Raw genomic sequence first — 19,747 nt, forward strand, 5'->3', positions numbered from 1 at the left:
CAGTAGTCCAAGAACCTGACGCCTCTTTCTCAACTGAAAAAATGACTTGTGTCCTTGTCCATTGCAGTCTCTCTGGAGCTTTTGACACTGTTGAGTTTCCAGCATTGATCCACACCTTGAAAATTCACGTGGGATTCGATTGCACAATCCTACAATGGTTCACATCCTACCTCACGGGCCAACAACTCCTAATTTAGATAAGAACTACCAGATAGCAAACTCTCCCTGTCACATGCGGAGTTCCCCAGGGCTCTTTCCAGTCACACATTATTTTCATCATTCAGGATCTACCAGTATGCTGACAACATCCAAATCTATTTCAAAATCTCCTAAATACGAGACATAGAGATACTCAAAGCCTACCTTTAATGCATTGAAACCTGGATTTCTACAAACTACCTGATGCTCAGCCCACAAAGAACGAATTCCTTCTGTTTGCCGACAACACCAATCTCTGATTCAGCCATGGCTCTCCAACTTAAACTTAATGGACTTCAAAACCCAACTGACAGAAGCGGCCAAATCCCTTGAATTCACCCTTGAGTCAAGACTTTCTCACAAAAAAACACATTGCCAAGACCAAAACTACCTGATTCCAAATCACTCTAATGAAAAAGTAAAATATTTTCTCCCAGAAGAAGACTTGAATGAGAGTTCAAGCCCTCACCCTTTCCCACATAAATGGATAAAGGAAGTCAAAACCCCACACAACATTATCTCAAAGACCACGCTCAGTCCCCTGAAAGGTATTCTTCATGCAACTGCACAGCTTATTAAGGGGCTGAAGAAACCCACCCACATGGTCCTCGGACCAAACAATATACACTGGCTCTCGCTGCAAGTCCCAATTTTTTTCAAGATTAGCTGCATCACTTACAAGGCCCTCTACATAAACACCCCATCTACCTATCTAACAACCTAACAATATATGGAGGTCCGTGACAGGAAAAGAGCACCAGGATCACCAGATTAGAAACTAGACACTGCGAGAAGGAGAAAACAAGAAAACCAGCCTTCTCAACCTACACCCAAGGCTCTGGAACAACATTCCCTCCTACAATCCAGGAAGAAACTGAACACTACCTCAGAAAGGCATGTTTCTTACCCCACCCACTAGCTCAACCTCATCCCTCTTTCCCCTGTCCCATGTATCCCCAATGGGGTTTCTCTTTGTATACTTCTTCATTGGATGTATGTCGGAACCCCACATGCACTTCCCATGCATGCCTTTACTCCAGAGAACTACAACCTGCCTTTCCTCCCCAGTCACTTCCCCCAACTGCGACATTGACACACGTTCCTTTACCATGGAAGTCGTTACCACAATTTCCTTGAGGGTGGGGGGGCACTGGACTTTGGAATAGTATAAATTACTAATCCATCTCCAGTCAGTGTATCAGTAGGGAAGGTTAACTTAACAAACAGCAACGTGGTTATACTTATAGGTCCAATGGGGCTAGGGTTTAGATTCACACTATATTATTTAGGATTCACAATTATTAACACGGTGCTCTAAGGAATTGAGAACCACACAAACTCCATAAATCAAGAGACTAATCTCTCACCAAGAAATTTCTTACTCCCAAGCACACGTATATTCTTAAGATTGAGTAAACTGGTTCAGAATTTCACAAGTATTAAATGCAACAAAATGTCAAACAATAATTCCAGTTGTCAAAGGTAGTCCTTGTATTCTTTTAATTCAGATTTCTACTCAACAGCAGACAACAGCCAACGCGTTTCGTCGCTACAAATAGTAGTTCCGCGACTTTCTCAAGGCTAGAAATTCATGTGTTGTGCCTCTCTGCGTGGTGATATTTCCAACCCACACGTGGGTTCCAAGTAGTGACACGATACAAGTATATTAATTCCCTTTTCTTCTGAGTCGAGTATTCGTTCTCCAATCTTTAATTGTAGCTGGAGTAGCACTAATCCAAAGTTTACGCCATGTGTGTTCGGCGTCCGCGGCCCAATAAAGGAATAAAGGCAGGTCGTAGTTCTGCCTTTAGGGGTAAAGGATGTTTCCCTAATCCATTGCTAGGCAGCTAGCTTCTGCATTAGAAAATCCAAAACATGCATACATACATACATCTTAAATGTATACTTCAAATTTTGCATGTCTTTATGGCAGCGCATTGGATGACACACATTTGGCCTAAAAATGGATACCTATTAAATAGCACCTATAAACTGAAAACAGGATTAGGAATACATGTGTCTTGTGACAAAGGGTGACTGGTGAATGATAAATCAGATTGTGCAGAACTGAACACCATAAGAGTTGAAACAAGAAATAAAGTAAATCTAAGTTGGTAGGTGCATGACCCCCATAAATCGTGCACACATAATATAGCCAAACTCAGTAAATGTTGTTGTAGACAAATTCTCTAAACAGTTTTAAATCTACCGTCAAACTTACATCACAAAAATGCTGACCCTGCCATAATTTCTAAGCCCTAAAGTATTAAAAGAATTCACGCATTCAAGACACATGAAGGTGGTTGCCAAATTCTCGGGTACATAAACTCTTTTGTATTAGGTTACACACTATGAAAACCAGTAAACACATAAAGTGAAACAGAACTCCTGCAGAACACCTACACCCAGGAAGGCGTTCTACAACTAACACTGCAGCCCATCACATAGATACAAGATCAATATCTACAAATCTCCTTCTTCCGATACATCATAAAACCACACCAACTTTGTACCTGCTAGGGAACACCCCTGCAACCAACTCCCATACAACTGAAGCATGAGCACAGTACAATCACAACCAATAACTGGTCCTGCAACAACATACTTGGCAGGCTGAAAACCCCAGTACATCCATGCAGGAGAGTTAATCAATCTCAGCTAAAGGGGAACTGGACACAGCTAACATAGCCACAGCAAATTAGAACCAAATCCCAACATGATTACTGTCTTACTTTGTTATGTTATTCTGATTTATTACGCGCTAGGAGCACCCTCGAAGGGGAATCTCGGCGCGAGACCATGACAACAGATAAAGAGGGCTAGCCTTAAAATAGATGAGGCTTGAGTACTATCCTGAAATGGAAGTGGTCTTCACAAATACGTAATTGCAGTGGCAATTTATTCCAATAGTGGGGGGCGAGAAAGGAAAACAATCTGCATCCTGACCTGGCCTTTCTGAACCTGGGGACTTTAAGCAAAGCCTTGCCGCCTGATCTTAGGAGTCTGGAAGGGGTATAGCTGATGAGCTTTGATGATAGATAAGTAGGCCCTTTATTTGTAGAGAGCCTTGTGAGTTAGACAGCAGATCTTACAGATAATTCTGTTTCTCACAGGTAACCAATGTAGGGTCTGTAGAAGAGTAGCAGATGCTGTTCCAGGGGAGAGGTTACAGATGAGATGTGCGGTGGTATTCTGTAGTACCTGAGGCTTAGAAAGCAACGTTTCATTTGCGGAGGACCATCACGCTTTACAACACCAAGCAATTGCACACAAACCCTACATCAAGTTTTTAAGTAGTCAAATTGAAAAGTAAGATTGACATGGGAGATACCTGGTTACCACTGAAGTCTCTTTTAGTCGCATCAGTTTACTCACAAAGGAGAAACCACACCAGTTGATCAACCTCAGCAGGCCAGGCAAGTCATCAACACCCCCACTTGTATGGAACTCAGCACAGATTTAATAGAAGATATCAATATCAACAACCTCTTCCCAGCCACACACCTCAGAATCGCACCACTGACCTCTGGTCTGCAAAGTACTTTGAGGCCGTGGCTAGATGTAGGAAAGTGCTATGGAAATGCTGCAATAAAATGCGATTCACTTGCATTTCTACTGGAGCACTTGCCAGGTTAATTATAAAGCGCATGATGGGCAAATGAGATGTACTTAATATTTTGATTTATATCATTACAATCAGGCTTGAAAGATGGCACACACTTTACAAAAAGTTTAATTCCTAGCTTATTGAAGCTTCCTACCCCATAACCAAACTGCCAATGATGTGCATAAAAAACTTTAATATGTATCATTCTTATGTAGCATATTAGCCCCTGCATCTAAAAACTTTGGTGGAGGGAGGAGTATCTTAGGAAAGCAGGTGAGAAATAGACTAGAAAGAGAGAAGACTGCAAATTCCAATGGACATTCAATAGGTGAGTAATGAAATCCTCAAGTGACCCTTTGAGAGTCAATAATTACTCTAAATGTAGGCTATTCACATATTTAGATTTGGGGATGGCAAAATTATTTTTGAAACCATTTTTATGTTTTCCATGAACTCCAGATCGGTCTTAAAGTGCATCCTTTATGGTTCATTAAGTCAGGGTAGGTCCCTCAGCACATGCATGGAGTGTATTCTTCTGGGGGGCGGGGGTGTTGAAATTCTGGAAGAGTTTTTATGAATCCTCAGAAAATGGTTCAAAAGGTTTTATTTTGGTTGAAACAACCATATGTAAATAATTTCAGTAATTAACCTTGGTCCTGGCTTTTGTGACTGTCAAAGGTTAAATGGCAGGAAAGAGTGTGATAAAGAAGATTAGATTTTGGTAAAGTTTACTGAATCAAATAATGATTATGCACCTTTCCAGAAAAAGATGGCTTTCTCATAGATACGTCAGGCTGACGTTGGGTAGTGTATGATCCCAATGAGGAACTCCATTAAAATATTAAGTGGTGAACATGATATTAGCGGGATTACAAATGTGGAGAATCACTGGGTTCAATGGGTTTTGTCTTGCCTGAGTTTAAATATTTTTAATATAATTAATCCCAAACTTCCCAGCTGAGATTGACAGAGCTCAGGCTAAAATCTCTGTGTTACCTCAATATAAGAGTTCAAAGGCTGATCTATGGGATCTCATGGTAATTTAAGCAGTGGTAAAATCTAAAAAAGGTTGAATGATTTGAGGACTCTAAGACATCGCAGAATGATTAATTCAAGGAAACTTTACAGTTGTTTTTTGCCAACTGTCCAGAATAAAATGTTAACGGTGCAAGGCTATTGCCCAGGGTCTATGCCAAATCCTTCAGCCTATTGAAGAGGGTATCAGGATTGAGGAAGCTGACTAAAGCTCATATTTAGAGTGGAAACAACAAAATATTACACCTGCATTTGTTAACTAAAGCAAGATGTCTACACAGCAGTTGGGGGTGTTTCTACCCGGATGGGTCTGAGGTTCAGCGTCTTTAACTTCTAGATTGCTTTGGTTAAGATACTGGTCATGAAACTGACTTCCAAAATGAAGTAAATATAAATGAGCTAAAAGTGGCCATATTAACTGCACCTAATCTTGGGATTTCAACAAATGGGACACCCAAGGTCTGTTTGTTTTGTAGCTGAAATGACAGTTTGAGTTAAAGCCTTACGTGCGAAAACTGGATTTTTGTAGAGTTTTCAGGTACAAGATTCCTAGGCAATGGGTGCATCATGTAGTCATGATACTTCTACTGCAATCTTTTATGATGCTGGAAGTGGGTTTCTGGGCGTGATAATGTGTAGTTTCACTTTAAAGACATAGGCTCATAGGTGATTTCTTGAATTTTGTTTCCATGGTCTGTGATGATCTCCAAAAACTAGATTTTAATATAATTTGATTAAATTAAATGACTGATTGCATAAAAATATGAATAATACAAGTAATTCAAAACAGACTACAGGGAGAGTAGACAACAAGTCTGGACTGTTAAGATTGTTGTTAGATTCATCAGAAAACAGACTCTCTTGAGAAAATGGACATAAGCTCCTCAGTGGACTTTTATTGGATTGGATTGGGCCTTACGTCCCAGCAGCGGCAGAAGGCTATGCAATAACTATACCTGAAGTGTGTATGAATCCTGCTTCTCTCGGTCAAAGGCTCTAATAGCAAACAGGAAACCAGACTCTGGATCAATGCCGAAGATGCCTTCCTCATTCCCAGCCAGGTCAACGTTGTAGTAGTTATCCGTTGTGATGTTGACCTGAAAGGGAAGAGTCAATTACTTTGTGAAAAATTCAGTCGAAGTGTTCCCACAGTGTCAATAGTGAATTTGTTTTTAGGAAAACAAGGGGGCCTTGGTGTTTTGTGTGATCTTTTTGACATTATGTACACATAGAATATGTCATCAACTGGGTGAAAAATAATTTTAAAACATGTTCATTTGGGCGTAGTACCAGTATATCATAGCAAGGCTCTCTTCTAACATAATATTGTGTTCAAAATATTGTTTACGTAAATATCATCCTATTGAAGTTAAAGTAGAACACCTACTCCCAATGAGATAATATATTTTGTAACTGATATTTGGCACAGGAATTTGTTGTCAAATGATATTCAACCGTTAACGTGTTATTGTTAAAGGATTCTTATATCAACTTACCCGTTAAAATCAGTATTTCACACTAGTATGTAAAAGCCATCTACAGTTTAGTTTTGACCAGAAAATAAAGCTTTGGTGCTTTCTGGACTGCAGCAGTCAGTATAGGTGCCAATATTAGAATTTGAAGGTCACCGACTTCACTTCATTCTTATTAAGGCATTGGGAACTCACCTGGCTGACTGAGGTTTCCTTTAGTGCTTTACTGGTGAATATCTTCCCAGTCTGCTTATGATTATTAAAACCACCAGTGCAGGTCATTTCCCAGTGAGGAGAAAAGCAGCAGCACAGACAAAAGACTGGGGAATTGCATCTTAATAAACCTCATTTGAGGTAGTCCACTTCTTCCTTGACCCAGTCCTCATCAACAAGGATGTGCGGAGTTTAAACTTCACCCACAAATTTAGGTGAAGCATGGGAATTTCACTAGCCAGTGTCACATGAAGCAAGATCAATAAGTATATTGATGATGGTAACATATATTACAGCCCTTGCCATATATCAACATGCTCTGTATTTGTGAGTAAATTTACTTTGTGCAGGTTTTTACTAGGTCTTAAATAAGGACTTAGATTGAGTATGTTTAGTCAGCAGAAGTTCTAGCTTTGTGCAGAAACTTTTATTTTTTTGTATTTGTAAAGTTGCTACATACCTTCTCCTCTACGATCACTTAACTTTAAATACTTTATTGGGTATTCTTTGTTAGAAACCATAAAACTTACACTTTAAAATATAACACATACATTATAAAAACATAATACAATAAATGAGGTCAGGTGATATACGATAGCAGCAATGATGGCACACAAGGCAGATGGAGCTAAAATCAACAACAACGGTGCCCAGGTAAAATGGTATGAAATTAAAAGTCCAAACATTTTCTATATTTCATTGCACATTTAAGAAACCCGGCCACATAAGGAATACATTCAGTGTTAAGCAATTGCAAGTGTAAAAGAGCGGGACGTACTTGAATAAAATTAAGTCTTTTTAAAAGAGGTAATAAATAGACAGTCCTGGGCATTACATAGTATTTGCAGAAAAATAGAAAGTGGAGCAAATCCTGTGGAGACAAATTGTCGCAGCCACAGGGTGCTAACACCATCCCATTATTACTGCCCCTTGTGACTGCCAGTAAAAAGTGAAAAAGGTTAAATCTAAACCTTATTAATAAAGAGCGCTCATAGGCTGGCAATGGACAAGATAAGTACTGCTCTACATCTATTGAGGTTTTAAGCATTAGATGTTTCCTCACGCTAGGTTTCAGCAATTCTTTCTCCTCCCTATCCATTTTTTTTATTGTAAGAAGGATTGCTTTGTAAACATAACATCCTGCCTCGTAATACAATCAGGGTTAAGAAATAAATCAGGACGTCCCAACTCTGTAAAATTTGCTTTTAAATATTTTAACCAAGGGATCTTCATCTTGTTATCCAGGTTTAAAGCTTCTCTTAGTATACTCTGTGTAAGGCCTAAGTTCTTGTTGAGCCAACACTGTAGCCAAAAGGTTAAAGGGCAAAGGGCCAAGGTATCACTTATGTATGGCATACCTGTTTCCTCGTGAACTGACAGATTTGCTGTTCCCTTTGGGATACTCAGCACCTGCTTCAAGAAATTATTTTCAGTCACCTGAAGGCCCTGCAGCCCGCTGTATCCCCACAGATCACTGCCATAACTTGCTATTGACACACTCTTGGCCTTATAGATTTTAAGCATTGCTGCAACTGGACGATTACCCATTCTAGCTGCGAATCCGAACAGTGCTGCATTTGCCCTAGTACCCTCGCCCCTTTTTTTATTTAAAAGTGCTACCCAATTGAGCCGATGGTCCAGCAGGACACCCAAATAAGAAAATATTTTACAATGTGGCACCCTCATACCGTTCACCTTAAAAGGGTACTGTTTTTTTTAGCAAGACCCCACCTGCATCACGTAAGATTTAGTGTTATTTATGGACAGATCACGCTTGTCCATAAATTCGTGAAATGCATCTAGCAGAGTTTGAAGCCCCTTTGGGGTGCGTGCCAGGAGGACAGCGTCGTCCGCATACAAGAGGACGGGCAGACCTCTCCTTCCCACATACGGGTAATCGGCCCCTGTTTCCAGCAACACACCTTCCAGGTCGTTAATATATAAGTTAAAAAGGAAGGGGGCCAGTATGCACCCCTGCCTAACCCCCCCTTGAAATGTCAACATTTTTTGATACCTTTAAGTCGTTGGAATACCTGACATTTGCCTTGGTGTCCCTGTGTAGATCCCTCAGGAAGTCCACCAGGCTCCGCTCCACCCCATTGCCTCCATGGACCCCCACAGACCCCCTCGATTCACACAATCAAATGCGGATGAGAGGTCCATGAAGGCCATAAAAATGGAGCCCATACGAGCCTTGGTGTACTTCCCTATGATCATATAGAGGTTTAAACACTGGGCCATGGTGGAGTGACCTGGGCGAAACCCGGACTGTATGTCAGAGATAATCTTATTCTCTTCTGCCCATGTACGCAGTTTTTTAAGGATTACCCCACCAATGACCTTGACAACAGAATCAATCAGCGAGATTGGCCTGTAGTTCTTTGTACAGTTTTGATCCCCTTTTTTATGTACCAGGACAATCGTGGAAACACCCCATGACACCGGGCATCCTCCTCTAGCGGCCGCATTACCCACGGCAGTCAGGATCCCTGCCCAAAAGGTAGGTTCGGATTTGAAAAGCTCCGGGGGGATGCCATCTGGGCCTGGCGCCTTCTTGTTAGTCAAATTTGCGATGCCCTCCCTGATCTCATGTTCTGCAAAAACCACCAATTAATTTCCCGTTTGCCCTGACGGTATATAAGACTTACCGGATGTATTTTTGAAGATACCTTCAAAATAAGACACCCATTCGTCCTCAGTAATATTGGCGCACACCTCGCTGACCCCTTCCGCTAAAAAAGGTGATTGGTTTATTGTGCTCCAAAATCTGGAACTATTGGCGAGAGTTCCGGGGTCTAGGAGTTCCCTCCACAATGCTTCCTTTATTTCCGACTTGCGCTTGGCTAGGGCAATTTTATAATTTTTCCTAAGGGTGAAAATCAAGGCCCTATCCCTTGGTATCTTTTTTAGCCCGGCTTTGAGATCTCTTGCTGCCTTGGAACAGGTATGACAGAACCACTTAGGTCCACTAGGCAAACTCTTTCTACCTTGTGTGAGTAACATGCCCCATATTGTGGCCGAGATTGCTTCAAAAGATTTTAAAATACTCAGGGGTGTTGATTCCTGATTAAGACAACAGGAAAATTCTGCCTCACATTCCAATTTAAGTGACTCTTGAAAAATGGACGGGATGATCTGTTTCCATTTAATCCGCCTCCCACCGCCGGTAGATTGGAGGTTATTACTACCTATCACTTTATCTTTAATTTTCAGCGTACTCCCACCTATGGTCACACAGACCGGGTTGTGATCACTATGTGAACTTGGGATAATGGAAAAGCCCTTCTGAAGAGGTACTATAGAGCTGGATAGTAGTATGTGGTCTATAAAGGTTCCAATACCACTCCCCTTGAATGTGGGATCCCTTAATTTACAGTCAGGGGAGACATAATTCATCGCCAGGGCTAGATCCTGCTCAGCGAGCATGTCATTCAATTCTCCTCCCTGCATGGTGTGCTCAAAATGGAGGCCCGAAATTAAAGGGCAACCCAAGAGCCCCATGGTATGTGTCATGGGGTCACCCCATAGGTGGATATTAAAATCTCCTAATATGAGTAAGTCATTCTTGTGCGAGCCCCCTACCTGGTTAACAAAACTATTCAAATCTGAGATCCCACTTCCTTTTTCTCTATGAATGGAGTTATAGAAGTTTAACACCAGGAGGGAGCCAGCCTTGTTACCCAAGGGGATAGCCTGGATATTGTTGTTGATAGTTGGAATATTCCTAATGCTGCATCGGAGAGCCAACGATGCAAAAATGGCAAGGCCACCCTTAGCTCTTCCACTAGTACCTCTGATTGCTGGTACATAAAAACTCTGTACCCTTCCAACGAGATGTCACAATTTACTAGCCACGTTTCTTGGAGGCAGATAAGCGTACATTTGCTGATGAATTGTACCCATAGAGGGTCCATAACTTTACGCGATAACCCTGCCGTCGTTCCATGAGAGAACATTGTGGGGTGAATAATTCTTGTGTACCCCCTGCGGGACATCTCCCAAAGAAACGGGCAAAGCTATTTCAGGGCAGATATCAACACTGGACCCCTCCGTAGAAATATAATCAGGTTTATCCAATTCAGCCATCGGGGATGCAGGCTCAGACATGGGGATGGCTGCTAAACTGCTAAAAGTTGGTAAGGGATTTTTGATATTACAGAGATTATCTTGTTGGACCCCACCCAGTCAATCACAGTCATTGAGCCCAGAAAGTGCCGCATATGGGTTTTGGGCCTTTAATGGCAACTGAGGTCCATAACCCCCCCCAATAAGCTCCCTTGATTAAATTGGCCGTGGCAAGTCCAGCCTCTTTTGCCCTCAACGACAATGTGTCCAATCACTACATTCCCCAATTCTACCGTCTAATCTATTTTTTTCATTTCCCCTATAGAAGAAACCCAAGGGCAAGATCTCTATTACCTGTCCTCTATGCTCCCCGCCTTCCCTCTCGTCCCTAAGAACCCTTTCTGCTACTGCTGGATCGTTAACATTGACCACAATGGAGTCTCCATTTCTTGTTTTCCGTGTACTGCCTATCCAGGAAACACGGCGGGACATAATGACATTACGCCCCGCCATGTAACCCATCCTCATGTTCCTTTGTAACCAATGGGTTACCTTATTCCTTAGCTGATAATATTCCTCCTTAATTCCCTCAGGCAAGGGTGGTACATTAGCAAGAACCAACACCAATGGAGTCGATTCAGTAAATCAATAACCGGGAATTTTTCAATGGAGGGTACAACTAAGGGTCTTGTTCCCACAGGCTGAGGGGTTGGCCAATTTTTTCTCGCTGGCTGTTCTAGGTTCCCTTCCGATACAATAGATCTGCCAGGGCCCCCCTGTTTCGTAGATCTAACATTGCTTTTTTCTGGCTCCTTTTCTGAGTTAACCCCTTGCTCTACAGCTAAAATATTCGATTCCTGATTTAATTCTGGGAGAGGAGTTATGGTCTGGGTAGGAGAAGATAGCGTAATGCCCACTTTGTGTGAATTAGCAGTAAGATTTTCCAACATCTGGGTATTTTCACTAGCCACCATTTGTAGCTTCCCTAAATCCTGATTTATTACCTTCAACCTCTCAATGACAGGGAGAATACAAGATTTAAGCAGCTGTTCAATTTGGGACATAAGACCTGGTGCTTCACTGGGACCCGATGCAGTACACACAGAAGGGACTAATGTGGCTTTGGAAGTTGCCTTAAGGGCCACTTGCCTCAGAGCATGGGAAGTGTTAATAGTCTTACTATTGGGGGCGGGATTATCTTTCACTGGTTTATTTATTATTTTGGGGATTTTGGATCTTTTCCCCATTTGTCTACCACCTCCCCTTTTCCTTTTCCCTGATTGAGTAATATTTGGGCCATTAAGTTCTGGTTCGCCACAACAGGCATTTTCTTGGTGGTTAAATTTATTGAATGGTGTTCCTCGGGAGATGAAATGCTAACAAAAGAGTCATGTATAATAAGGTTACACCCATCAGACTCTGAGCATATTTCCCTTGAGCTGGGCCCGCTTGTTCCAATAGGGAACGACTTTTCTGGTGTCCTGGCATTTTGAATATTCCCCAAAGAGGACCGTTTTTCCCCAAAAGTTCCAAGGATACCCTTCATTCTGTGAGGGCAATTTTGCGCTCCAATACTACAGCCGTTCTCGTAATGAAATTGTCCAGAGTCCCTGTTACACTGCCTCCCGTTATACTATGCATTGACTTCCTACCCTTCCCTGGCAAATGGGCCATATTCACGATACAAGATGGCAATATTAGCACTCAGGACAGATGCAAATACGTAAAACACAATATAGTCCCGGTCATCTGAAAATCACGGTACTGGTCTGCATACGTTAGTGGGGTGGCCCAGCCCGGCCTTGAACGGCCTGTGACAGCCTAGGACGGTCCCGCCCTTGTCCGGAGCTTCTCCCGGCGTCCGCCCGCGCGCGTCCCGCGACGCGGGAGCCCTGTAATGTTTTTAAACGCCTCCTGGTGCTAGCTGTGCGTGGTTGCGGCGTGCGCGCCGCAGGTGCAGCCGGGAGTTGTGGTCCCGGGTCTGGAGGGAACAGCGTCGGTAGACCACGGGACTCTTGGCTGTGGCGGCGAAGTCTCCAGCAGGTAAGTGAAATAAAGCCCCCAAAGAGAAACAAGGCTCCCGCTCCACCGGAGCCCTGTAATGTTTTTAAACGCCTCCTGGCGCTAGCTGTGCGTGGTTGCGGCGTGCGTGCCGCAGGTGCATCCGGGAGTTGTGGTCCCGGGTCCCGGGTCTGAAGGGAACAGCGTCGGTAGACCACGGGACTCTTGGCTGTGGCGACGAAGTCTCCAGCAGGTAAGTGAAATAATGCCCTCAAAGAGAAACAAGGCTCCCCTACACTCGTCAGCTTGAAAGTGAACGTACATGTCTCGACAGCTCAGTTTGGAGGTAAAATCTTTCTTGCAGAAATACGTTCTTAAATCTCCAGTTTCACTAATAAGAGGGTCCTTAATTTAACATTCTTGAATTTTTTAGTGAAATGTTGCTATTCATATACAACTTGGTTCCGAGTGAGAGTTGCCCTCACCCAGCATTGTAAAGGGACTAAAACCAGTCCCTGGCACCAAAATAAAAGGGGCCCCCATTAGAGAATCCAATACCTGAACAAGCATTGGCAAATCTAATAGATCTCGCCTATGCAAGAGCTATTGTCCTTGCCAATGTGATTTAGCCACGTTATACACCAGCCTGGATACTTTTCAGCACGGATAACAGTTAGTGGCATGAAGAAGAGTGGTGTTGGGTACAGTGAAGAGGTGCAGAGTGTCGTGGAGTGGCATAGACTGTTGTGAAGTGGCGTAGAGGGGTGTAGAGTAGAGTGGATTGTTGTGGAGTGGCGTGGAGTAAAGTAGAGTGTCATAGAGTGGCATAACGTGGAGTTTCGTAGAGTGTTCTGCAATGTCATGGAGGGGGTAGAATGTCATAGTGTGGAAGGGCATAGAGGGAATTAGAGTGTCATAGAGTTGAGTGGCGTAGAGAGGAGTAGAGTGGCATAGATTGGAGAGGCATAGAATGTCATAGAATGAAGTGGCGTAGAGCAGAGTAGAGTGGCATAGAGTACAGTAAAGTAATGTGGAGTGGTGTAGAGGAAATTGCGTAGAGTGGAGCAAAGTGACGTAGAGTAGAGTGATGTGTAGTGGAGTACATTCTCGTAGAGTGGTGTGGCATAGAGTGGTGTAGTGTATTAGAGTAGAATGGCATAGAGTGAAGTAGAGTGTTCTAGAGTGTGGTAGAGTGGAGTAGCGTAGAGTGGAGTAGAGTGGAGCAGAGTGGAGTGGCATAGAGTGGAGCGGTGTAGAGTGGGGTAGTGGAGTGGAGTGGAGTAGAGTGGCATGGAGTGGCATGGAGGAATTTGCATAGAGCGTCATATAGTGGCATAGAGTGTTGTAAACTGTCATAGAGTGGCATATAGTGGAGTAGATTCTTGTAGAGTGGAGTGGCAAAGAGTGGAAGGGCATATAGTGGGGGCGCATAGAGTTGCATAAAGTGTCCGATAATGGCACAGAGAGGTTAAAGTGCCAGAGTGGAGTGGAGTAGAGCAGAATGGCATAGCGTAGAGAGACCTAGAGTAAAGTGTCATAGAGTGGAGTGGGTTTGAATGGAGAGGAAGGGCATGGAATGGGGGGCGTAGAGTGGAGGGGTATAGAGGGAAGGGCTATAGCATGAAGAGGAATAGAGTGGAGAGTCATAGAATGGAGAAGAGTATAATGGAGTTGAGAGTTAGAGTGGAGAAGAGTGGAGTGGAGTTTTGTGGAGTGGAGTGTCATAGAGGGGAGTGTCGTAGAGTGGAGTAGAGTGAAGCGGCGTGTAGAGTGCAGTGGTGCAGAGTGGACAGGCGTAAAGGGCAGTTTCGTAGAGTGCAGTGGTGCTGTGTAGATTAGAGTGGTGTAGAGCGCAGTGGTGTAGAGTGGAGTGATGCAGAGTAGAGTGGAGTAGAATGTAATAGCATAGAATGCACTGGTGTGTAGTGGAGTAAAGTGGTGCAGAGTAGAATGCAGTAGAATAGAGTGCAGTGGTACAGAGTAGAGTGGTGGAGACTTCAGTGGTGGAGAGTGCATTGGAGTAAAGTGCAGTGGAATAGAGTAGAGTGGTATAGAGTAGAGTGGCATAGAGAGCAGTGATGTAGAGTGCAGCGTGCACTGTAGATTAGAGTGGTGTAGAGTGCAGTGGAGTAGAGTAGAGTGACGAATAGTGCATTGGTTTTGAGTAAAGAGGTGTAGAATGCATTAGCATAGTGTACTGTGGCATAGGGTACATAAGTTTAGAGTAGAGTGGCATAAAGTGCAGTGGTGTAGAGTAGGATGGTGCAGAGTAGAGTGGCACAGAGTGAAGTGGCACAGAGAGGAGTAGGGCGGCATAGAGTGCAGTGTCATAGAGTGCAGTGGTGTAGGGTAGATTGTTTCAATGTAGAGTGCAGTGGCGTCGAGTGGAGTGGTGTAGGGTCAGGTAGAGTGCAGTGGTGTAGAGTAAAGTGGCTTAGACTGCAGTGGCATAGAGTGGCGTAGAGAGCAGTGTCATAGGATCAGGTAGCGCAGAGTAGATTATAGTGCATTTGACTGGATTTGACTACAGTGCAGTGATGTAGAGTGCCGTGGCATAGAGGGGAGTGATGCAGAGTAGAGTGGAATAGAGTGTAGTGGTGTGCAGTGCATTGGGGTAGAGTGCAGTAGAGAGGTGTAGCGAAGAATGGTGCAGAGTAAAGTGCAGTGGTGTAGAGTGCAGTGGCATAGAGTGCAGTGGTGCAGAGTAGAGTGTCTTAGAGTGGAGTGATGTAGAGTGGAGTGGAATGGCATAGAGTGCAGTGGCGTAGAGTGGAGTGGTGCAGAGTGGGGTGGTGTAGAGGGCAGTTGCATAGAGTACAGAGGTACAGAGAAGAACAGAGTGGCGTAGAGTGCCGTGATGCAGAGTGCAATGGTGTAGAGTAGAGTGGCATACAGTGCAGATGGCGTAGAGTAGAGTGTTGCAGAGTAGTGTATACTGGTGTAGAGTGCAGTGGTACAGAGTAGATTTGCGTAGTGTATAGTGGGGTAGAGTGCATTGATTTTGAGTAAAGTGGTGTAGAGTGCATTGGCATAGAGTGCAGTGGTGTAGAGTACAGTGGTTAGAGTAGAATGGCGCAGTGTACAGTGGTGTTGAATGGTGCAGAGTAGAGTAGAGTGGCATAGAGTGGTGCACCCTAGAGTGCATTGGGATAGAGTGCAATGGCGTAGAGTAGAGTGACGCAGAGTGGAGTCAAATGGTGTAGAGTCCGGTGGCGTAGAGTAGATTGATTCAGAATAGAGTGACGTGGTATAGAGTGGAGTAGTGCAGAGTGGAGTGGTGCAGGTAACAGTGCAGTGGCAAACAGTGCAGTTGTGTAGAGTGGCGTACAGTGCACTCCACCTCCCCGTATATTTCCCGGACTAACCTTCGAGCAAATGGATGACTTTCAGTCGTCCTTGTCAGAGGTAAAGGATAGGCCAAAAATGGACCAGTATCAATTAGCTCACATTTTTCACTTGTTTGCCTTCTTCTTTGGGCTCCTCTGGGACTTTCTATAATACGGCGATGCACATTCTCTGGCTCCAAACTTTTGTCTCAGAGGTAAATCTCGTCAAAGGGCAGATTTATAGGAAGTCTTCCTTTATCTCTGTTATTATTTTAAATGTACTAGTGCTAGCCACGGTCACCAGTGGTAGTTAGTTTATTTTCAATTTGACCTCCCAGTAGTACTTGCGTGGGCTATATGTTTTTCTTGAAAAAACTTGTCCTGAGCTTCAGGAACACTGGGTCTAATGCTAGTTAATTTGTCCCCCACATGGCAGTGATAGCAGAAGGTGCAGCCGGACCTAATCCTAAAGATAAGAAAGGAAACTGCCTTTCAAAATGTCTTACTCCAACTGAAGTCTGATCCTATTATCTGGCAACATAGCAGGGGATAAATCATGAAAACATTATGAAAAACGTCCCATCTCATTCCATATCGAGGAAAGCAGGAGAACAAATTGTGAAGCTTTTGGGGAAAAGGGAAAGTTGTTATTAAATATCATATAGGAGAACAAGAAGGAGACAGCAGTTGCCACAAGGAGAGTGGTTGCATGCCACCAGCATATTCACTTGAGGGACTGGAAAGGGGGTGGGACCCAAAAAGCTGCCTTCTATGAATTATCTTCTGGGCCAAAACTGATGATGATGAACTGGAGGAGAAGAATCAACAAACATGCCCAACCCCACAAAGACCGGTACGGGTACTTGGATGCAAGATGTTATTTTCACGAGAGTCAGAGGTCCAGAAAGCATTAATCCATCTAGGAACATCAGTGGGACACCACTGTATTATTCACAAGACTCATTCAAAACAGCACACCATCACTCCTGACTATGCCACATAAGAACTGGATGGACTGGAACACTCTTGAGATGGCTGGTGGCATTGTATGCACTTCTGTCAGGCACTGAGGCAGTCCATTTGAGATGTCTGGGTCCTCTACATCATTACCTACTCCTATGCAACAGAATTTGTGAGGGCATTTTGGTGACCTGGCTCATCGACATACCTTGACCTGCGAATCCAATCAGCTAGAAGGTGCGAAAGGAGAATATCCTGTCTCTGGTGCAGAAAGTTACAATTTGTCCTGTGCCACTATTAAAACAGAGCCTATATACATTTAAATGCACAGATTCAAAATGTATTCAAGAGGTTCTTGATGCTTACACACTACTTAGACCACACCAGTCAGATCTGCTATTGGTCCTACAGGTTCCTCATGGATCACTGTCATGCGGATGAAGCAAAGAATACTGCATAGGGGGCTAAATACTACCTTTGTCCACTGCTGGCCCATGCAACTTTTATCCCTGGTTCCATGTAGAGTGCATTTGAGTAGCAATATATAATAATACACAATTACAATATAAAGAAAGAAACGTAAGAATCAATGGTCATACCTTAATGAGATACCAAGGAAATAGTCCGTCATAGTTTTCAGGAACTTCTGCTATCTGGACCAACTGGACGAACTGGAAGGTTGACTGCAATGTCAAAATCTGGTCAAGACAAGAGGCAGTGTTACTGGTGAGCAAACACATATGTGAAACAGGCAGTGGATCGAAACTGGCTAAATAAATGTTTTAAGTCCTTTTGAAATATGTGTGAGTATTGGCCACACATTTCCATTGTAACAGTAGAATTTCTACACTTGCTTTTGGAAACTCTCTCAGTGGTCATCTGAGTGTTGTATCACTATTAAGGCCCTCAATCTGAGTTTTGGTATTTCACCCAGTGAGATAACTCCAGGAGAAATTATTCAAAACGCAAATTACAAGCCTTTTTGGTCCTGGCATTATTAGATGCACAAACTCCAGCCCCTATTTTAACAGGCCTGTGTTTGCAATTGAGGGTGCAGGGGATGCCAGGGGCATAGCTTCAGGGGGGGTTTGGGGTGTGACAACCCCCTAATAATATTTTCAGGAAAACAAAATAGTTTGGTCTAGATGCTTTCAGTCAGGTATGGTGAGGTGTCTGTAGGATTTCACCAGGAATTTTTACCTAAACACAGACAAGAACTCACACACACTCTCTCCCTCTCTGCTTTGAAAGGCTTCAGAAATGTTGGTTTTTTTACAAAATATTGTGTTTTCTCTCACGTAATACCCCTACCAATCTGCATTTGTCTCCCTTTCTACTGCCCCTTTAGCCCCTCTCATGTGCCCAGTCTGTTCTGTAATGTAAGTAACATTATATGCCAGGGTGAATGTTGGAAAATCTGACGCTTGCACCCCCCCAAACTTACTGACCGAGCACCACACCACTTGGAGCTGTAGGCATCAGTAGAGCCCGGTCTCACCCGGGGCTGGACTGGGATCGCAACTACGTCTGTCTCACCGGCTGAGGGGGGGGGACACTGCTGCTGCGCAGTTACAATGGGCCAATTTTGGAGCACTGCTGCAAAACCGGCCCCCAGTAACAAAAAAAGAACCACACCGGCCAAAACCCTTCCCCCACCCTCCCAGCCCACACCTGGTGCCCGCAACGGTAAGTCCGGCCCTGGTCTTAGCCCGACTCCTGCAGCAGTAAAGGAGGAGCAGACAATGTTCATCCCAGACTGATGTAAACCTGCCCAGATGCTGATCCACCCACTCCTGCCCCTCCTCCTACACCTGCAGCCCTCCCAGTGAATCTTTCAGCCTGCAGGAAGTAGTGAAAAATGTCAGCCATTTTTGGGGGGGGGACAGAGTGAAAAAAAAGCTGCCCCGTAAAAGACCCAGTATCTCCCGGTCCTAGAACTTATTGCCTATGCCAGGGCAAAACTCAGGATAGTTGGAACTTGGTGCCGGAAATTTCTGATTCATTTAATTTCCCTGTGCCAAATTCCATCCAATTTGGTTAATGAGGGCTTTAAACTACTAAAACTCATTGTTGGTCAAGTGATAAATGAATCCCAAATTCCTTTAGAGATTTTGCACTTACCAGCACCTAATAAGTCAAAACTTCTTTTATTTTGTCTCATCCATCTACCAGACATCAGGAGATGTGTTCATAATCTTTTCACCTATAACATAGCTTATGCAAAATGAAAGCCCATTACGCTGAAAACAACCACACATCATCCTTCTTGTTTTTTTTTTTTTTTTTTTTTTTATTTAGAATTTTTTTTATTGGCATACAAAAGAAGGTCGTACAAAAATATATATATACAGGTCTGAGTACTATGGTGGCGGTCATATCTATTGTTCTCCCTCCACTGGAGAAGAAGAAAAAAGAGAAAGGAGAGAAGGAGAAGAGAGGGGGGGGGTGCGCACGCACGTTATTGTCCATAATTGTCCTTTATTGGGTCTTCCTCAGGAGCTCGTCGAGCGGGTCCCACATGTGCAGCTTGGCTTTATGTTCTTTTGAGAAAGTGATCCTTCTTGGTTTTAATCTTAGAATTGGTCCTCACAATTATGTCAAAGAAATTATTGCTTTCAGTTTACAGATTTTATTAAATCATAACACAATATTGTTTGCAGTATGGACCTGACTTACAAAGGCGAACTTACACTTTTGTGTAAGTTTACGATTGTTTGATATTCGCAAGGATATTTTACTAGTAATACTTTTACAACTGGGGAATCTGCGCACATAAAGAGATAGGACTGTCCTATCTTTTTATGTGTGGGGACTTCGCAGTGGTAAAGATACTACTAGTAAAATAACTTTGTGAATAGAGTCACACTGGA

General features: G+C 43.5%; 1 protein-coding gene across 1 annotated transcript in view; it reads right to left on the reverse strand.

Moving 5' to 3' along the window:
- The window catches only part of CDH16 (cadherin 16), a 755,818-nt gene that overhangs the window by 617,836 nt on the left and 118,235 nt on the right, over window positions 1-19,747 (reverse strand). Inside the window, exons 3-4 of the mRNA XM_078671187.1 lie at window positions 17,477-17,575; window positions 5,797-5,937 (exon numbers count right to left, since the gene is read on the reverse strand). Coding sequence (XP_078527313.1) covers window positions 5,797-5,937; window positions 17,477-17,575 — 240 coding nt within the window. The remainder of the gene's footprint in view (window positions 1-5,796; window positions 5,938-17,476; window positions 17,576-19,747) is intronic.

Source organism: Lissotriton helveticus, chromosome 12 (genome assembly GCF_964261635.1).
Source record: "Lissotriton helveticus chromosome 12, aLisHel1.1, whole genome shotgun sequence".
NCBI classification, from domain to species: domain Eukaryota; kingdom Metazoa; phylum Chordata; class Amphibia; order Caudata; family Salamandridae; genus Lissotriton; species Lissotriton helveticus.